The sequence below is a fragment of the Penicillium brevicompactum genome, assembly GCF_028827555.1.
Source record: "Penicillium brevicompactum strain IBT 35665 chromosome Unknown utg000005l_segment0_segment0, whole genome shotgun sequence".
Lineage (NCBI taxonomy): Eukaryota > Fungi > Ascomycota > Eurotiomycetes > Eurotiales > Aspergillaceae > Penicillium > Penicillium brevicompactum.
The window spans coordinates 4,729,265-4,743,798 of record NW_026623208.1 but is presented as its reverse complement, the minus strand read 5'-3'; the positions used below and the strand labels follow the sequence as shown (position 1 = coordinate 4,743,798).

General features: G+C 48.5%; 8 protein-coding genes across 8 annotated transcripts; 3 read left to right on the top strand and 5 right to left on the bottom strand.

The window, feature by feature from the left end:
• Positions 1–370: 370 nt before the first annotated feature.
• N7506_007665 (uncharacterized protein) lies at positions 371–1,866 on the bottom strand (the record flags this gene model as incomplete). Its single annotated transcript, XM_056956958.1, has 3 exons — positions 371–874; positions 927–1,402; positions 1,449–1,866. 3 exons carry the CDS (start codon positions 1,864–1,866, stop codon positions 371–373), a joined length of 1,398 nt encoding a protein of 465 aa, XP_056811292.1.
• A 341-nt stretch (positions 1,867–2,207) lies between these two features.
• Positions 2,208–2,412, bottom strand: N7506_007664 (uncharacterized protein; the record flags this gene model as incomplete). Its single annotated transcript, XM_056956957.1, has 2 exons — positions 2,208–2,312; positions 2,338–2,412. The coding sequence occupies 2 exons, from the start codon at positions 2,410–2,412 to the stop codon at positions 2,208–2,210; spliced, it is 180 nt and encodes a 59-aa protein (XP_056811291.1).
• Positions 2,413–3,972: 1,560 nt separating this feature from the next.
• N7506_007663 (uncharacterized protein) lies at positions 3,973–4,203 on the top strand (the record flags this gene model as incomplete). Its single annotated transcript, XM_056956956.1, has 1 exon — positions 3,973–4,203. One exon carries the CDS (start codon positions 3,973–3,975, stop codon positions 4,201–4,203), a length of 231 nt encoding a protein of 76 aa, XP_056811290.1.
• Positions 4,204–4,738: 535 nt separating this feature from the next.
• N7506_007662 (uncharacterized protein) lies at positions 4,739–5,573 on the bottom strand (the record flags this gene model as incomplete). Its single annotated transcript, XM_056956955.1, has 3 exons — positions 4,739–5,154; positions 5,205–5,400; positions 5,451–5,573. 3 exons carry the CDS (start codon positions 5,571–5,573, stop codon positions 4,739–4,741), a joined length of 735 nt encoding a protein of 244 aa, XP_056811289.1.
• A 616-nt stretch (positions 5,574–6,189) lies between these two features.
• N7506_007661 (uncharacterized protein) lies at positions 6,190–6,915 on the bottom strand (the record flags this gene model as incomplete). Its single annotated transcript, XM_056956954.1, has 1 exon — positions 6,190–6,915. One exon carries the CDS (start codon positions 6,913–6,915, stop codon positions 6,190–6,192), a length of 726 nt encoding a protein of 241 aa, XP_056811288.1.
• Positions 6,916–7,851: 936 nt separating this feature from the next.
• On the top strand, positions 7,852–9,219 carry N7506_007660 (putative MFS monocarboxylate transporter; the record flags this gene model as incomplete). The annotated part of the gene is made up of 1 exon (XM_056956953.1): positions 7,852–9,219. One exon carries the CDS (start codon positions 7,852–7,854, stop codon positions 9,217–9,219), a length of 1,368 nt encoding a protein of 455 aa, XP_056811287.1.
• A 1,466-nt stretch (positions 9,220–10,685) lies between these two features.
• On the top strand, positions 10,686–11,588 carry N7506_007659 (pyrroline-5-carboxylate reductase; the record flags this gene model as incomplete). Its single annotated transcript, XM_056956952.1, has 2 exons — positions 10,686–10,725; positions 10,774–11,588. 2 exons carry the CDS (start codon positions 10,686–10,688, stop codon positions 11,586–11,588), a joined length of 855 nt encoding a protein of 284 aa, XP_056811286.1.
• Positions 11,589–11,713: 125 nt separating this feature from the next.
• N7506_007658 (Rad4 family protein) lies at positions 11,714–14,527 on the bottom strand (the record flags this gene model as incomplete). Its single annotated transcript, XM_056956951.1, has 1 exon — positions 11,714–14,527. The coding sequence occupies one exon, from the start codon at positions 14,525–14,527 to the stop codon at positions 11,714–11,716; it is 2,814 nt and encodes a 937-aa protein (XP_056811285.1).
• Positions 14,528–14,534: the final 7 nt, after the last annotated feature.

The following is a 14,534-nucleotide window of genomic DNA, read 5'->3' as shown; positions in this document are numbered from 1 at the left end:
TAACAACGATGGAGGAGAATTTTCTATGCAACTAGGTAGGATAGGGGTGTCCTCCGTATTTCACGCCATGTTTCTGCGCGTACTGCGTGCAGGGGAGGTAAAAGGGTTTTCCGGTTAGTGCAGTTGATGTATCATATATCGTATCCCGTATGTTGGAAGGGCATAGTGAAACAGACCAATGTCTTTGGTATTAATGTTGATGGGACTCTCTATGAGCTCCCTGGATTATATACTGATCCCATTACAAAGGATAGTCTGCAGAAAGGGCTACCGTGTACCAACTTCCCCTCTCTCGCACAAGATAACTCAATGAATCGACCGGATAACCTTGACCAACCCGTATATTCTCACGAATATCAATTAGGGGTGCTTAGTAGTTCGTGGCCGGACCAGTCGGGCTGTACTTGTAGCCAGGGAAAGAGTTAAACAGACTCTGGTCAAAGCCATTGAGCTCGGGGCAGGTGAGCTTGTCGAGAAGTGGGGAAAGGAAAGGCTTCAGGAATGAAGTCGCGTTGTTGAGCTCCGACAACGGTCCCTTGAGGAAATGAGGGATACCTTGCTGAAGAAGAACGAAGGCGAAGCAAGCAAAGTTGTCACCCTCAAAGAGATTCTTGGCGTTAAGCACACCACCAGTGAGATCTTCAACGTTGACGCCAGTGAATGAGTTGACCTTTCCGGTGTTTCCACCGACCTTCAGAGTGTTGGGGTATGCGAGGTATCCAATACCAACATCAACGAAAACATCGGCCAAGTTGTATGGCGAGATCGTGGGGCGCTTGTACCAGTTCTCGGGGACACGTTCCTGGCCCCTGTTCCACTTGAAGGAGCCTGGCTTGCCACTCACACCGAAGAATTGCTTGAAGTTGTATCCATCCTACCTCATGTTAGCATCTTTGTCATACAATATTGGAAACGGTCAGGCTTACCAAATATCCAGCTGGATGCTCCTCCGAGTGGTTGGACATGAAGTTGATGACGAAGTTGTACGCTGCAGGCACAACTACCACCGTGGAGAAAGCGCCAGTGAAGTAGTACGGGTTGGTGTCGATGGAGTGCTGCTGAACCTCTTCAAAGCGACTGCGGAACTTGTCGATGGTGTAGCGCTGGTCAAAGCCATCCTCGGAGGTGTCATTGCCGCCAACGGCATAGACAGACTCGAACTTCTCGATGGAAAGTGAGTGGGCATCGCCGTTGTTCGTGAAGGCATCCAGACGTCCAATGGACGCATCTCCCTCATAACTGTTGTGGGAATAAGAAAGACCCTGACCATTGCCTAGGATAGGCACAAGAGGATCGGACGGCTGGGGTCCACCAATGGACCAAGTTCCACCGAGCAGATCGCCGTCAATCACAATTGCGTAAGCCGCAAGAGCAGCAGCCAGGTCAATGCCCATGTTGTACACTGGATATGTTAGCCGAGAACAACAGACTTTCTGGAAGATCCTTACATTTGTTGAGACCGCGCACAGTCTCCTCAATCGAAGCTACTCCAGAGCGTGGCAAGTAACCATGGTTGGCTGCGGCGTTGAGTCCAGGGCAGGGACCACGGATCTCGTCTTCACCGGGAGCTGCATAGGCATACTCGCCTTCGACAGAGATATACTGATCCTCGGCATCGAATGAGGGGCATGGAATAGTTGGGCCGCAGTTGGTTTCTGCTTTGCTGATTCCCAGTGCGTCCTGAGGAAGGGGAAGCGTTGAGCGGCGCACAGGTTGAGCGGCCTGTGCATTTTCCGCCTCGATAATTTTCACAGTCCGGGCAGCAAGCTTGGCTGCTTTCAAAAGTGCAGCCTCGTTGGCAGTATCAATGACCGGGAACGCTGAGGCTACCGTCGCCAAGGTAGCGAGGGTGAAAGAGAACTTCATCTTGTAGATGCCAGAAGAAGCTTGAATGGATTGGGTATGAGAATGATAACACAGGGCGTACATCCATCATTAAATAGTTCGAGATATCTGATGATTGGAGGCAAGTTCTCTTGTTCGTGTGAATGAGCATTGGAAGGGCTAGTATTGCATCAACGCTCAAATCTTGTGGCTCTCGATCCATCTGGTGAAGAAACTCAAATGCATGATGAGCTCCCATCGATCAATGTGCCCCTGCATCTGGTGCCAAAGAGGAAACAAGATTTATTGCGCAATATTGCTAGTTGTTAAGCTAATGTAGTTGTGTGGCTTAGAATAAGCCTGTTGTGATTGGGCCTCACTGACTATTCTCCTATGATACTCCAAAGGTTTTCTCGGTCGAGAAGGAAATCAGGATCGCCAATGACTTCCAGTGATGGTCCCAGCAAGACAACTATTCCACAATGGAGCTGTTAAAATTGACTAGTGATATACCGTTGACTTGTTCAGGAAGAGATATGCGAGACGCTCGGGGATCTTGTTGATCGGATGCGCCTTAGCCAGGTCCATGGTCACGGAGTATCTCCTTAGGGCTATCTCCACCCGGGGTAAGTACAATATTTCTGGTCATTGCTGAATCTCGCAACAAGAAAATCAAAAGACGTGCCCGTGCAAGTCTGAAAATTGGCTCGGGTGGTGGATAATAACGCAGAGCCCTAGAACTGGCACAGAGGTGAAGGCCTTGTCGATGCCATGAAAATGTTTGCTATTCTACCACCAGGGCTGCTTTATACAATTAGACACTGGAGGGTTTAATCAAGATATCGGTCTTTTTTTGTAGCATCTTCTACGTTATATCAATGCCTACTGAGTTGCATTCAAACGTACGATCCCAGCGGAATAGTACTTATTCCATCTCTGCATTTGAGAAATTCATAGCAGAGTCCAGTAAGCTCAAACTCAAATTGAAATGTTTGATGAGTTCCAATCTTTTGCTTACAATTACAAGTACTTCCGCGGCCTAGTGTCAGACTTTTAGCAAATAGGAATCACCCGATTACCGTGGCTTTTGGGTGACTTCATTAGCCCGATCTCGGGTTTATACGAGATTACTGAGGCGCAATTTGCCTAGCAATGCCAACATGTCACTCGGTGGAGTGGTTTGAAAATTCAGAGCAGTGGATACGGGACGTCTCTAATAGCGCCATGTGTGGTAAGGTACAGTATGACACGAGATGGTCGACATCACTTGTTTTTTCAGGTATTTTCGGGGATCATAGCACATTCGAGTAGACTACCGCACTACTCCAAGGTTCCTGCCAAAGTACTCCATCAATCATTGATTCAGGTCTTGATCCGCAAAATCGCTCTCCAAAAACAAAAAAGGAAGTGTTGTGTAAAAGGCTGCCCCAAATTGCATATCTCTAATTTTTTTGGTTATGGCGGGGTAGAAGATGCATATTGCGAATACACGGTTAAATTTCTAAAGTAGGTGTTTGCGATTGTGATAGTCATTAGCCGATAAAAAATTTTAGGTCAATCTCCAAGCTTGTTCCAGGGGATGAAAGCAAAAGGGAGGGAAAATAGATGCAGGAACGTACCCTCAATCAAGCTAATTGAAGACGATCAATCATCGTGACCGATGCTCACGAAGGCGTGACTGTATATAAAAAGTGCACGGACCTGTAGATCTGACAAGCCTCACGCCATGTGGGGGGAACCAAACTTGGAAAGTGCAAACCTCGCAAAGCGACGAGTCAGAGGCTCTTCTTTACATAGCCAAAATAGACTCCCAGATTGATCGTCATCTTCACCTCGCTCTCGCTCTTGCTCCACTTTTCTCTTCCATCCTCCTTGACCTGAGAACCCTATTTCATCCACATATCGAGTTGTAATTCGATAAATTCCAAGGCTGTCACACCATCGAGCAATTGATCCCTGATTTCTCATAAGAGTCAACGTTCACGCCATTTCTTCCCCAGAATGCGATACAGAAATTATATACACCCCATGCAGTCTAGTAAGGCAGAGAACTTCCGTGGAATTCAATATCAGAAAATTGTTCAGTCTCAAACAGTGATTTTTCTTAGACCTTTTTTTTTCAATTGAAACATCCCTTGACTCGTCACAATGAAACCAATGCAACTAGTTCTCTTGCTGGCCACCGCCAGCGTATCTCTCGCTGCGGGCTGCCCCTTTGCCAAATTTGCGAAGGCTGGTGGCAATGGTCCTCCCGAGCTCGACCACGAAAAGCTGGGTGAGCTCTATGCTCAGATGAAGAAATACACTCCGCACGAGGGGGCTTCATTCGATACAGAAGATTCAAAATTTCGGCATCCCGAGATCAAAAACGAACTATAAAGTCTGTTTGTCGGCTCCATCACCCGCGAGTATGGGTCTCAGCCGCATCGACCTTTGACAAACCCAATCTCAGCAAAGTCCTCACTCCGAGTCAAAGTGAAAGTCGGAAAACAACCAATCCACCCTCCAGTCGCAGCAGTCCCTGTGTATCGACTGTCGGATTACGCGGTTATTTTGATGTGAAATATACCAGTGTCTAGGCCAATATGCGCATACGGATGTTGTGATATATGGCAGAATGTATGGCCAGATAGGATTTATGGCAGTTGGAAATCAAAACCAAACAAGGGAGACCCTATGAATGTACATACAATATACCACTTTTGATTATATCGCAACACTGCTTCCAAAGCTCAGTCGTCTCTCAAAAACTTCCAAGGTTGATCTAACCAGGATCTCCGTATCAATTTCGATTTTTTACAGCGGAAATCTCATATTCGAAGACAATGATTATAGTAATTATATTCTGAGCTGCACGAACTGTCCCCTATTCAAACCTTCCCAAACTCACTACAGACACCACCATCACCATCGTCTAGTCAACTCTCTTCTTCTTCTTTCCAAAAAGGCGCGAGGTATCACCCAGCGGAAGATCCAGGAGAGATTCTTTCAACAAGAGATGAAACACAATATACCACCCAACCAATCCTGCCAGGAAACAGAAGACCCCACCCGACTTTTTCAGCGCATCAGCTGAAGCTGCATGGCCGTCGGCGAGGGCAAAGTAGCTTGCCGCAACCGTGAGGAACCCAAGATCCACAAACAGAAAGACCAAGATGTAAGCAATGTTGCTTGGGATAGATGCGATCAGAAATGTGAACACAAACACAGTCCACAATATCATGAAGAACCCGACCGCATTGTTGTACTCAGGGGTTGTAGCGCCGCCATATGCCTGTGCCACCCCAAACGCAGGTGTAAGAATCGCGCCATAACCAGCGTAAAAGAGACCTAGTCCATAAATTAGAAGACAACCAAATAGTGAGCTGAGATAAACTTACCGAAAGCACTAAAAACAGTGTAGGCAAAGCCGTTGCCAACAGAAAGCTCCCACTGAGCGGTCACAACCAGGCCAAATGCAGCGATGAAGAAGAAATTTCCAACGAAGACATTTCCTGTTGTCACGCCTCTCCATTCCATTAGACTCAAGGAGAGGGTGGTGAGAGTCGTTCCAAATGCCCCAAGAGCCAGGGCGGACTTAAAGGATTTGTTAGCTCATATTGCGACGAGAGCCTTGCTGTACTTACACCTGCGCCGAGCGACTTGGGAAGCTCGGACACCAATGCACTCTCCCTTTGCCTTTCGGGATCAAATGTTTTATCGGAAATATCGATTTCATTGCGCACGTCTTGGACGATGGAGGAAGTCATGATCATACAATGGAGAGAGTGGAGAGAGGTATCAATTAACACAGGACGAACAGGTGGAGCGAGACTTAGAGAGGCTGCTTGGTCCTCGAGCTCTATTAAGATAAAAAATTGCCCCTTTCTCATTTGTTTCCCCCTTCTATTTAGTGGTCGCCATAGATCACATAATGGCAAGCAATGATTGCGAGCGGAAACTTTGGCAGCATGAGGACATAGATTGGGGTAATTCCGCGTTGATCGCTTCTTAGCAAGGGAAGGGGGCTTTCTTGTTGAATTTGGTCCAGAGCCTTAGAACTCTCTCAATCTTTGATATTGCCCCACACCATAAGGTTGGAGAAAATGAACTTATCGGCCGAGCGAGCAAATGTCATCTCACACTTGGACCTGATGATGTGCTGAAATCTCAGCTGCATTGAGGGGTCCCAACCTCACGCCAAGATACAGGAGCTACATATGGGCTTGGGCCCCGAACCACTCGATTTCTACCAGCGGACTGTTATTTCCCATACAAATCCTACGAGAGGTCTATGACTTGTGAAGTTTGTGAAGTTTTTTCTCCATTTATCGTATCGTTGCGCCGAGAAATGGTGGTATCAAAAAGCCCGTGATTGGACTGGATTTAATTCATTATCTGCACAGGCACCACCAAAGAAATACGCGACGGAACACGCGCCACTCCATGTTGGCGATAGGAGAGACTCAGTTCCACCAAGTAGACACGGGAGATAAAGCAGGAATGAAAAGTAGGTACAAGGCTGTGTGTGCCAGGAATGTTGATAGGGACCACAATGGAGGACGTGTATTTGGTCGGCTGAATTACAGCATCGCTTTCATCGACTCGAGGCTTTGGTCCAACTTTGTGAGGGTATGATAAGCCCTGTAGTTTGACCCACTCGACAGACTTGAGGGATAATTTGGACAATGGGATGTCGTCCCTGTAAAGCCCCCGATTGCCATTGCCAAGTGAATCCGAGTGGATCACATCGGGGTGGTTTTCCCAGGGCGTCGCGCTGTATACCGTGAGTACTCGGAGGCGGCTAGCGACGGTCCGAAGTTTTGGTGGATTGTTTGTCCCTTCGAACTCCAACCCGATTGTCACTGTGGTGCCGGGATTTTTATGCATTGCCAGTTTGGAATTGGTTAAACAGATAGGTTCGGGCTGTAAAGCTTCGACGGATAGTTGGCCGGATCGACTTCGAAACGGCCGACTTCTCGTATCCCTCATCATGAAGATCGAATAGATGTTGTTCCCTCTCTCAACGAAGGGCATATCCGAAGACTTTGGAATGATTCGAGTGCACTTTGTCTTTGTCAATGTCGTGTTCACATTCGAAGGGTTCGACATTTTGACTCGAATGCGATATGATATGCAAGCCATGTCGGTGGAAGAGTCATTGGTGTATTCACGGCAGCCACGGTCTCCCAGTGTTGCAGGAAGGTCTCGGTGGGAATTTTTAATCTGATCGCTTCTGGTGAAGTGATTACACGATTGGGGTGGCAGCTTGTCGGGGATGACGAAACAAAACGGAATGTGGTACTTGTCACCCTCTCTGGTGATGGTAGGGGCTGAGATATTTATCTCGTCCAAAGGTTGACGTATGCATAGAAAAGTGTGCTGAGTCTGGGCTCGTCCATGCTGAAAGGCTCGATAAAATTTGGTTTTCGAAACCCCTATAGCCAAATTAGGGCAAAGACAAAAGCAAGCCTCTGATTTTAATTACCTTGGAAGTAGAGCTGTACGTCTCCCAGCGGTAGCCCGCGGGGTATGGTAATTGAAACAATGCCTGCCACAAAGTTGCCGGTCGTGTAGTAGTCCGCGGCACTTGACTGCTTCTGCTTCAGTTGAATTTCGATCTTAGCCGAGGGGCACAAAAGTTGAAGATAACTCTTTGCCATGGCTGTCAAAGACGCGTCTTGTACAAAAGGAAAAGAGAAGTGATATCAAAATCAAAATATGACTGTTTGCACCTGCACAGCTGGGCACTACACGGACCGTGCACGGGCCGTCCAGCCGTCGCGTGGGTACGGGCCGGATATGCTTTTGCAGCCGCATCCCGTGATTGGTTTGCTCGCACTCTGAAGCTCTTAGCCAATAAAATTGCATGATCTTCACACCCCGGCCCACTTCTATACTTCCCCGGGACCCCGGGCCAAGGTTGCCCACCAGGCCCAGATGAACTTCAATGACATCCTTAATCCACGTGATGTCGCGTTCTCTTGCTTCGAAAATTTTTTTTCCCCTTTCTAATTTTGTTCACTCTCTGAGATTTTGAATACCAAAATGCGCCGATCATCTCGAATCGCCTCTGGTGGTGATACTGAAAATGCTGTTGAGCTCGAGGCTGTCCCCGAGAACCCGGATGCCGAGGTGAGCTTGGCCTTTCCTGAAGGTGGCCGGGAGGCCTGGATATGTCTCGCGGGATCATTCCTCATGATGTTTCCATCGTTTGGCTTCCAAACTGCAGGTAAGCCAAATTCCGATGATCTCCATCCCCAACACCCCGGCTCACTTATACGTTTTTGTTTAGTCGGATCTGTCCAGGATTATATTAGCACGCATCAACTGGCTGCATATGGAGATCGTGATGTGGGCTGGATCACAGCAGTACTCGTATTTTTGACCCTGTTTCTTGGTGTCCAATTTGGACCATTGTTCGATCGTTACGGACCCAGAGCTCTGTTGATCTGCGGGTGTCTTGGAAATTTTCTCTGCTACATACTGCTGGCAGAATGTTCGAAATACTGGCACTTCATGCTCTGTCTTGGTATCCTTGGTGGTATCTCATCCGCAGTGATTACCACGGTGTCTATAGCGGTCCTGAGTCACTGGTTCAATCGAAGACGCGCCCTGGCCTCTGGTATATGCATGGGTGGCTCATCAGCTGGCGGTGCATTAATTCCTTTGATGTTACGGAATTTGTTTGAGCAATACGGCTGGACATGGGCTATCCGCGTGATAGCTTTTACTGCACTCGGGTGCTATGCGGTTGGCATCTTTCTTGTCAGAGGACGTCTCCCAGCTAGCAACAACAGCAGAGCGACTATCGACTTTGCAGCTTTCAAGTCACCTCGTCTGTGCTTCCTCGCCATCGCTGTGTTCTCATTTGAATTCATTATATTCGGCTGTGCTGCCCTTCTTCCGTCATACGTTCGTTACAGCGGATTTTCATTGGATGTGCAGTTTTACTCCCTGACCGTTTTGAACAGCATGAGCCTTATTGGAAGAGTTCTTCCAGGGTTCGCTGCGGATCAGGTCGGTCGGTTCAACATTCTTTTGATTTTGGTCATTATCACAATGATAATTCTGGCCGGGGTCTGGTTACCATATGGATCGCACGACGAGGGCACACTATATGTAGTTGTCGCAATCTTCGGTTTCGGCTCTGGTGGGTGGCTCTCGCTAGCTCCTGTCTGTGCAGGACAGCTTTGTGATACCAAAGATTATGGCCGGTTCTATGGCACTGTCTACAGTGTTGCTTCCTTTGGGGTGCTTCTTACAGTCCCAATTGGAGGCCAATTGCTCCAGTCGACAACACCTCAAGTACTCATTGGCTTTTACTCTGCTGTATTACTGGTGGGTCTGATTAGCGTCGCCTTGTCTCGCTGGGCCATTTTGGACTGGAATTGGAAATGGAAAGTAAAAGTATAGGTTTTCGCTTGCTGGCGTTTAGTGTTGTTGTGTTTGTGGGAGCGGTGGGCCCTTGGAAACCCCCAACTTCCGCGCATGTGCCACCTCGGCACCACATCACGAAGTAACACTCACATTGAACTGCATGATCACTACGGAGTTTATATTTACAGATTTTTTTAAGTACATCTACAATGATATCTTCCACCTAGCGCTTACATGTTTGGAACCAGCGTCCTACTTAGGGAACGGATGTGAGACATTTGAGGTGGGTCAATGGCTTTGTGAATCCATAGTTAATTAACGGGTGAGACATGACAGAGTCAGGGTCCCAAAATAGTACAAATGCTTATTTCAATAGCGCCTATTTCGATAGTTCCAAAATCATCTAGGCCCAAAACTTGGTCAATAGTTGCTAATAGGGGGGATGGAGGTTATAGCCGTTTCTTCACAGACCCACCCCTCTTAAACAGATAGCTTCTCGCTCTTTTCCCTCTCTCTTCTCTCCCTTCCTGTTTTTCCTGTTGCTTTGAGACTAATCAACCTTCAATTCTGGGCATCTCTACGCTATCGTCCCTTGGACTTGCTTGGCCGAACATCAAACTTCCAATCACGTCTCTTTTGAGAGTCACTAGAGGTCGAAAATCTCGTGCAAGCATTCGTCGACTTGCAACCTGATCTGCAGTTACCCCGTCCCGAGATCAACATACAGAGTGGGTCATTCTCAATCTACTGGAGTGATAAAGAGAAGCTGTATGCTAATGTTACTTCTCCAGCCAACTTGGGAGATCAGTTGACTCTCACTTGTTGTCACACCAATCAAGATCTCTTCCTCGAGGGATTGGAGCCTTCCAAGGTTTCCTTCACTTTGATCTTTTTGTTCCAACATAATATCCCATTATACCATCATGAATTGGTTAAAAAAGCTGTTCGCCGAAGACGGCTCTTCAAAAACTGCGAAGCAATTGGTGAAGCGAAATAAAGAACGCCGGGAAAGAGTTCGTGCGCGAGAGAAGGAGCTACGAGGGAAGAATGACAATAGCGCAAAAGATGTACACGATAACAATATTATGTGGGTGGAATGAAAAAATTTTAATGTTCAATGGCAACACTCAATTATGATCAAACAATTCAACGTCTTATTTTCAATTTCATGAGAGAGAGAGAGAGAGAGAGAGAGATTTAACAGGCGGGCTTACTCGGACTTTTCTTACCGAGGGTCTATATGATACACCAAGATTGCCGTGGCCAGGTAGATCTACTCGTTGGGATTATTGTTCAAAGAGAACAATGTATACATCAAAAGATAAACAAATCACAGCGAATTTCCAATAACATTCTCATTGCTAGATAGTGGGGCTCCGAGGTCGGAAAGAGTACCCGATTGCGGGGAGATGGCAGAACGAATGAGGAAAGTGATTCCCCCATCTCAACACCCTTTCTCGACGACACTTCGATCATACATTGTCAAACATACGCTCGCCAAGATGCCACTCACAGGCCAAACCATTGCTTTTGTCGGATGTGGTAATTCATCAATCACTCAAGGCCGCGGCCAAAGCTAAGAAGGGTTAGGAAACATGGGCACCGCCATCCTCGAGGGACTGCTAGACGCAACTGCAAATGAGTCATCACCACGCATTTCTCGATTTTTGGTCAGCACCAAAAGTGCTTCATCTGCAAGCCAGATCAAATCCAAGTTCCAAAATGATGAGCACAGACTATCTGTTCTGCATGATCAAAATCAACAAGTCATGAAAGAAGCAGACATCGTTTTGCTGGGCTTCAAACCTCATATGGCAGAGAGCATCTTGGGCCAGCCTGGGGTGAAAGAGGCACTTGCTGGAAAGCTTGTGATCAGCGTATTGGGGGGTAAAACTACCCAGGTCCTTGCAGACTATATTTTACAAGGATCAGAGAGCTCGGAGAAGCCCACTGTTGTTCGCGCGATGCCGAATATGGCTGCTCGGATTCGGAAATCGATGACTATTATTGAGAAGAGCCCAGATCTTACACCCGAACTACAAGATATTCTAGTCTGGATCTTTGAGACTGTTGGGGGTGTGAAGATGCTTGAAGAAGATTTGTTTGATGTGGGGTCTATGCTGGTTGGATCGTCCATGGCTATATTATCGGTTGGTCTAGATGGCATTCTTGACGGATCTGTCATGGAGGGTATCAAAAGATCGGATGCTCTGGAAATGGCAGCGCAAAGTATGCTTGGCATGGCTGAGCTCTTCCGCCAAGGTGAAGATCCAGCACATTTCAGAGAAAGCGTTGCATCGCCTAGAGGTTCGACAATTCATGGAATTGTGACTGCCGAGATGGCTGGTGTGAGAGGAACTTATGCGCAGGCCATGTTGAATGGTGTGAAGAAGCTCAAATCTTGATCTGGTGAAATGACGTCTCAATGAAAAAAATAGAAGATGCAGTGTACAAGCCTCTGGGTGTCTGTTTGAGGGCGGGGTTTTTAGTGCCTCATCCCAAGAGAACCGAGGCTGCATTGAGCGGTAAATTATTTTGATTGGAATATTCGTACATTCGTTTCTTGTCTTCGGGTATTGATAACAGGATTGTATGTGATGTTGACAACAAGCGGCGCTATACCTGGGCAAGCACACATATCAAAGACCTCGGGCACTTCGTCTTGTTGGGCGGGGTGCATATTCAGGCTCTGGGTCTTCATCTCCATCCTCTCCATCCTCTCCCTCGCCACCAGAGTCCGAGGCAACGGACAATGGAGGCGATTCCCCTCAAGAGACCCAGACTCCGACTCATCGACATTGGAGCGAGTGTTAGATGGACCTGCATGGCTTTCCGGGTCTTGGTGCTCAATGATCAGGCCATCATCCACATCTTCATGGCCCGGCAGGAGGAAACCTCCTCCATGATCGATAGGATCGTAGGGCTCCGCCTCGTCCATTTCCTCATCTTCTTCAGGCTCGTCTTCCCCCTTTTTCTTCTGCGCAGCAAAAGGATTATGCGAGTCCCGCTCGCGATCAGCATCTGGATCCCGACCACCATATTCATCTCTCACACGCTCCATGATCCGCAATCCAAATAAAAACTTCCGCCAAGTCTGGAGGATCTTCTTTTCTGCTTTGAGTTCCTCCTTCTTCCGTTTCTCGGCAGCATCAGCCTGCCATGCATCGCGAAGCAAGTCCTCATTCTCGGCAGCGACAACGACACCCTGAATCACAGGAACCGCCATCTTCGACCCGAACTCGAAACCAGTCACAGCCTCCGCGTAGTCGATTCCGAGCTTTTTGCAAACTCGCACGGTTCCGGGTAGAGGAACATGGGTAGCGCCGGCAGGGACCATGCTCGGCACGAAACAGTCAATATTTCCGTAATCGTTTTTGGGGATTCGTCCGTCCTGGATGGGCGGTGGAATGATGTATTCTGTTTGGTCGCGAGAGTATAGACCTTGGAGTGGTTTCTCGCCAGTTTGGCGCTGCAACTCTTCGACCTCGCGTTTACGGACGAGAGTGACCGCGCGGATGGGAACACGCTTGAGGGGCGTAGCACCCTTAACGGTCTGGCGGCCTTCTTTGTGCCAACTTTCGGCGGAGAGGCATTTCAGCACGTCTTCGCGTCGAAAGACAGGTTCTTCCTTGGCGCGGGCACCCTTCCCTGCGACAAATGTTCGGACAGGCTCGGCTCCGGGGCGGAGAGCTTCTTCACGGCGAAGGAAGCGCTCCAGAACGAACTCGGTCGACGTACGAAGGCTTTGAAGTGTGTCATTTCCTTCGGTCGCTTTCTTCTTTTCTGGTTGGTTAGGCTGAAGGTCTCGGGTTTCTTCGAGCTTGTCGACGGCTGTCTTGCTCTTTCGAGCTCGCTGGTAGCCGCGCATCACCATCCCGAACCAATCGAACGAGATATAATGACCCTTTCGGCCGAAGGGGACCTTCTCCAAGGGCATTCGGAAACCCTTTGTCTTCCCAGGCCAGGTCCGTCGTCGGAGATATCGTGTTGTAACTTCTTTCGCAGTGCCGTCTGCCGAATGGGCCACGACGTAGCACATGACTTGTTTTGCTCGGTCCGCTTTTGCGCCTCGTGGCTCAAAATTGGCTTGAAATTCTGAGTTTGCAAATGGCGCGACCGCGTTAGGAAGTACAAGCGGGTCAACAGAAATGATCTCGTTTGTGACTGGTGATGCGACCTCGGTCCAGTATATCGGAAATGGTAAGTCCTTGTCAAAGTGCTTCGTATTCTTCTTCGCTGGTTTCTTTTCTTCAGCATCGGTATCCGATTCAGATATTTCAACCTTTGTTGTCATCTCCGAGTTGTTCTCGTCTGCTTCTGTGTTGGAGGGTGTGTAAGTCTCTCCCTTAGTCCAACCAAAACCTAGCGGTTGTAGGCTCGCAACAAGCCTGGCTTCAATGCCCAAGGCCCGAATGAGTGCTGTAAACAACTGTGCACCAACATCCCGAGAGCCTTGCATAGCTTCGGCGGTTTGGCGGAACTCTTTGAGATTGGCAATACGCTCACCATGGCGCTCTGGGTCATGCGGCTCTTCGCGGAAGTCCGTAATTACAGTTTCAAGTGCAGAAACGGGTCGATATCCAGACTTTCGCAGCCCGGGCGCCGTTATGCGGAACTGCTTTCGCCAGTAGGCAACCAGTACTTTCATCAAGGTAATGATTGGATCCCCGCTACTCATGTCAGGAGTGCCTGGTTCCAGTCGCTCCGACTCTGCACTCCAATCCTTACTTTTCTGTGCTTTTTTGCCTTTTTTGCTCTTTGGTGGTTCTGGTTTTGGCTCTGGAAGATCCAAGCCAGAGGCGATGCGCCATTTCTTGACCTCTTTTTGAATCGCCGTTGGTAGCTTGCTCTTGAGAATAGTATGAACTTCGGCATCGTTGCTCCAGGCATTGCGAATGGCGTTGTGGAAGAGCAAGCATTGGACATGCATACAGTGCGTCTGGATCCGAATCTGACGTTCGATTTTGCTTGGCCCCTTCTTGCCATCCAGCAGATCAGATACGTGGGCTTCATTCTGATCTAGAGTCAACTCTAGATCTTGTAACTCCGGAGCTGGGGCCGTCGGCGTAGTGCTTGTGGTCTTGGTATCCATTGCATCCTCCCAATCGACGTCATCTTCTTCATCTTCGGATTCATCATCTTTGTTTTCTTTGCTGAGAAGTCCATTGGGTGCATCGCTCAACGAAGAGTCCGAATCAGAGTCCGAATCGGAGAGGTGGAAGGGAGCTGGTGCAGGCGTTGGAGCTGGAGCTGGAGCTGGAGCTTGGGCATCGGCCCGAGCCTGACGCTTGGCCGGGGGCGGGTCCTCGGAGGAGGCTCGCTTGCGGGGGAGAAAAGGTGGCATGCGTGTG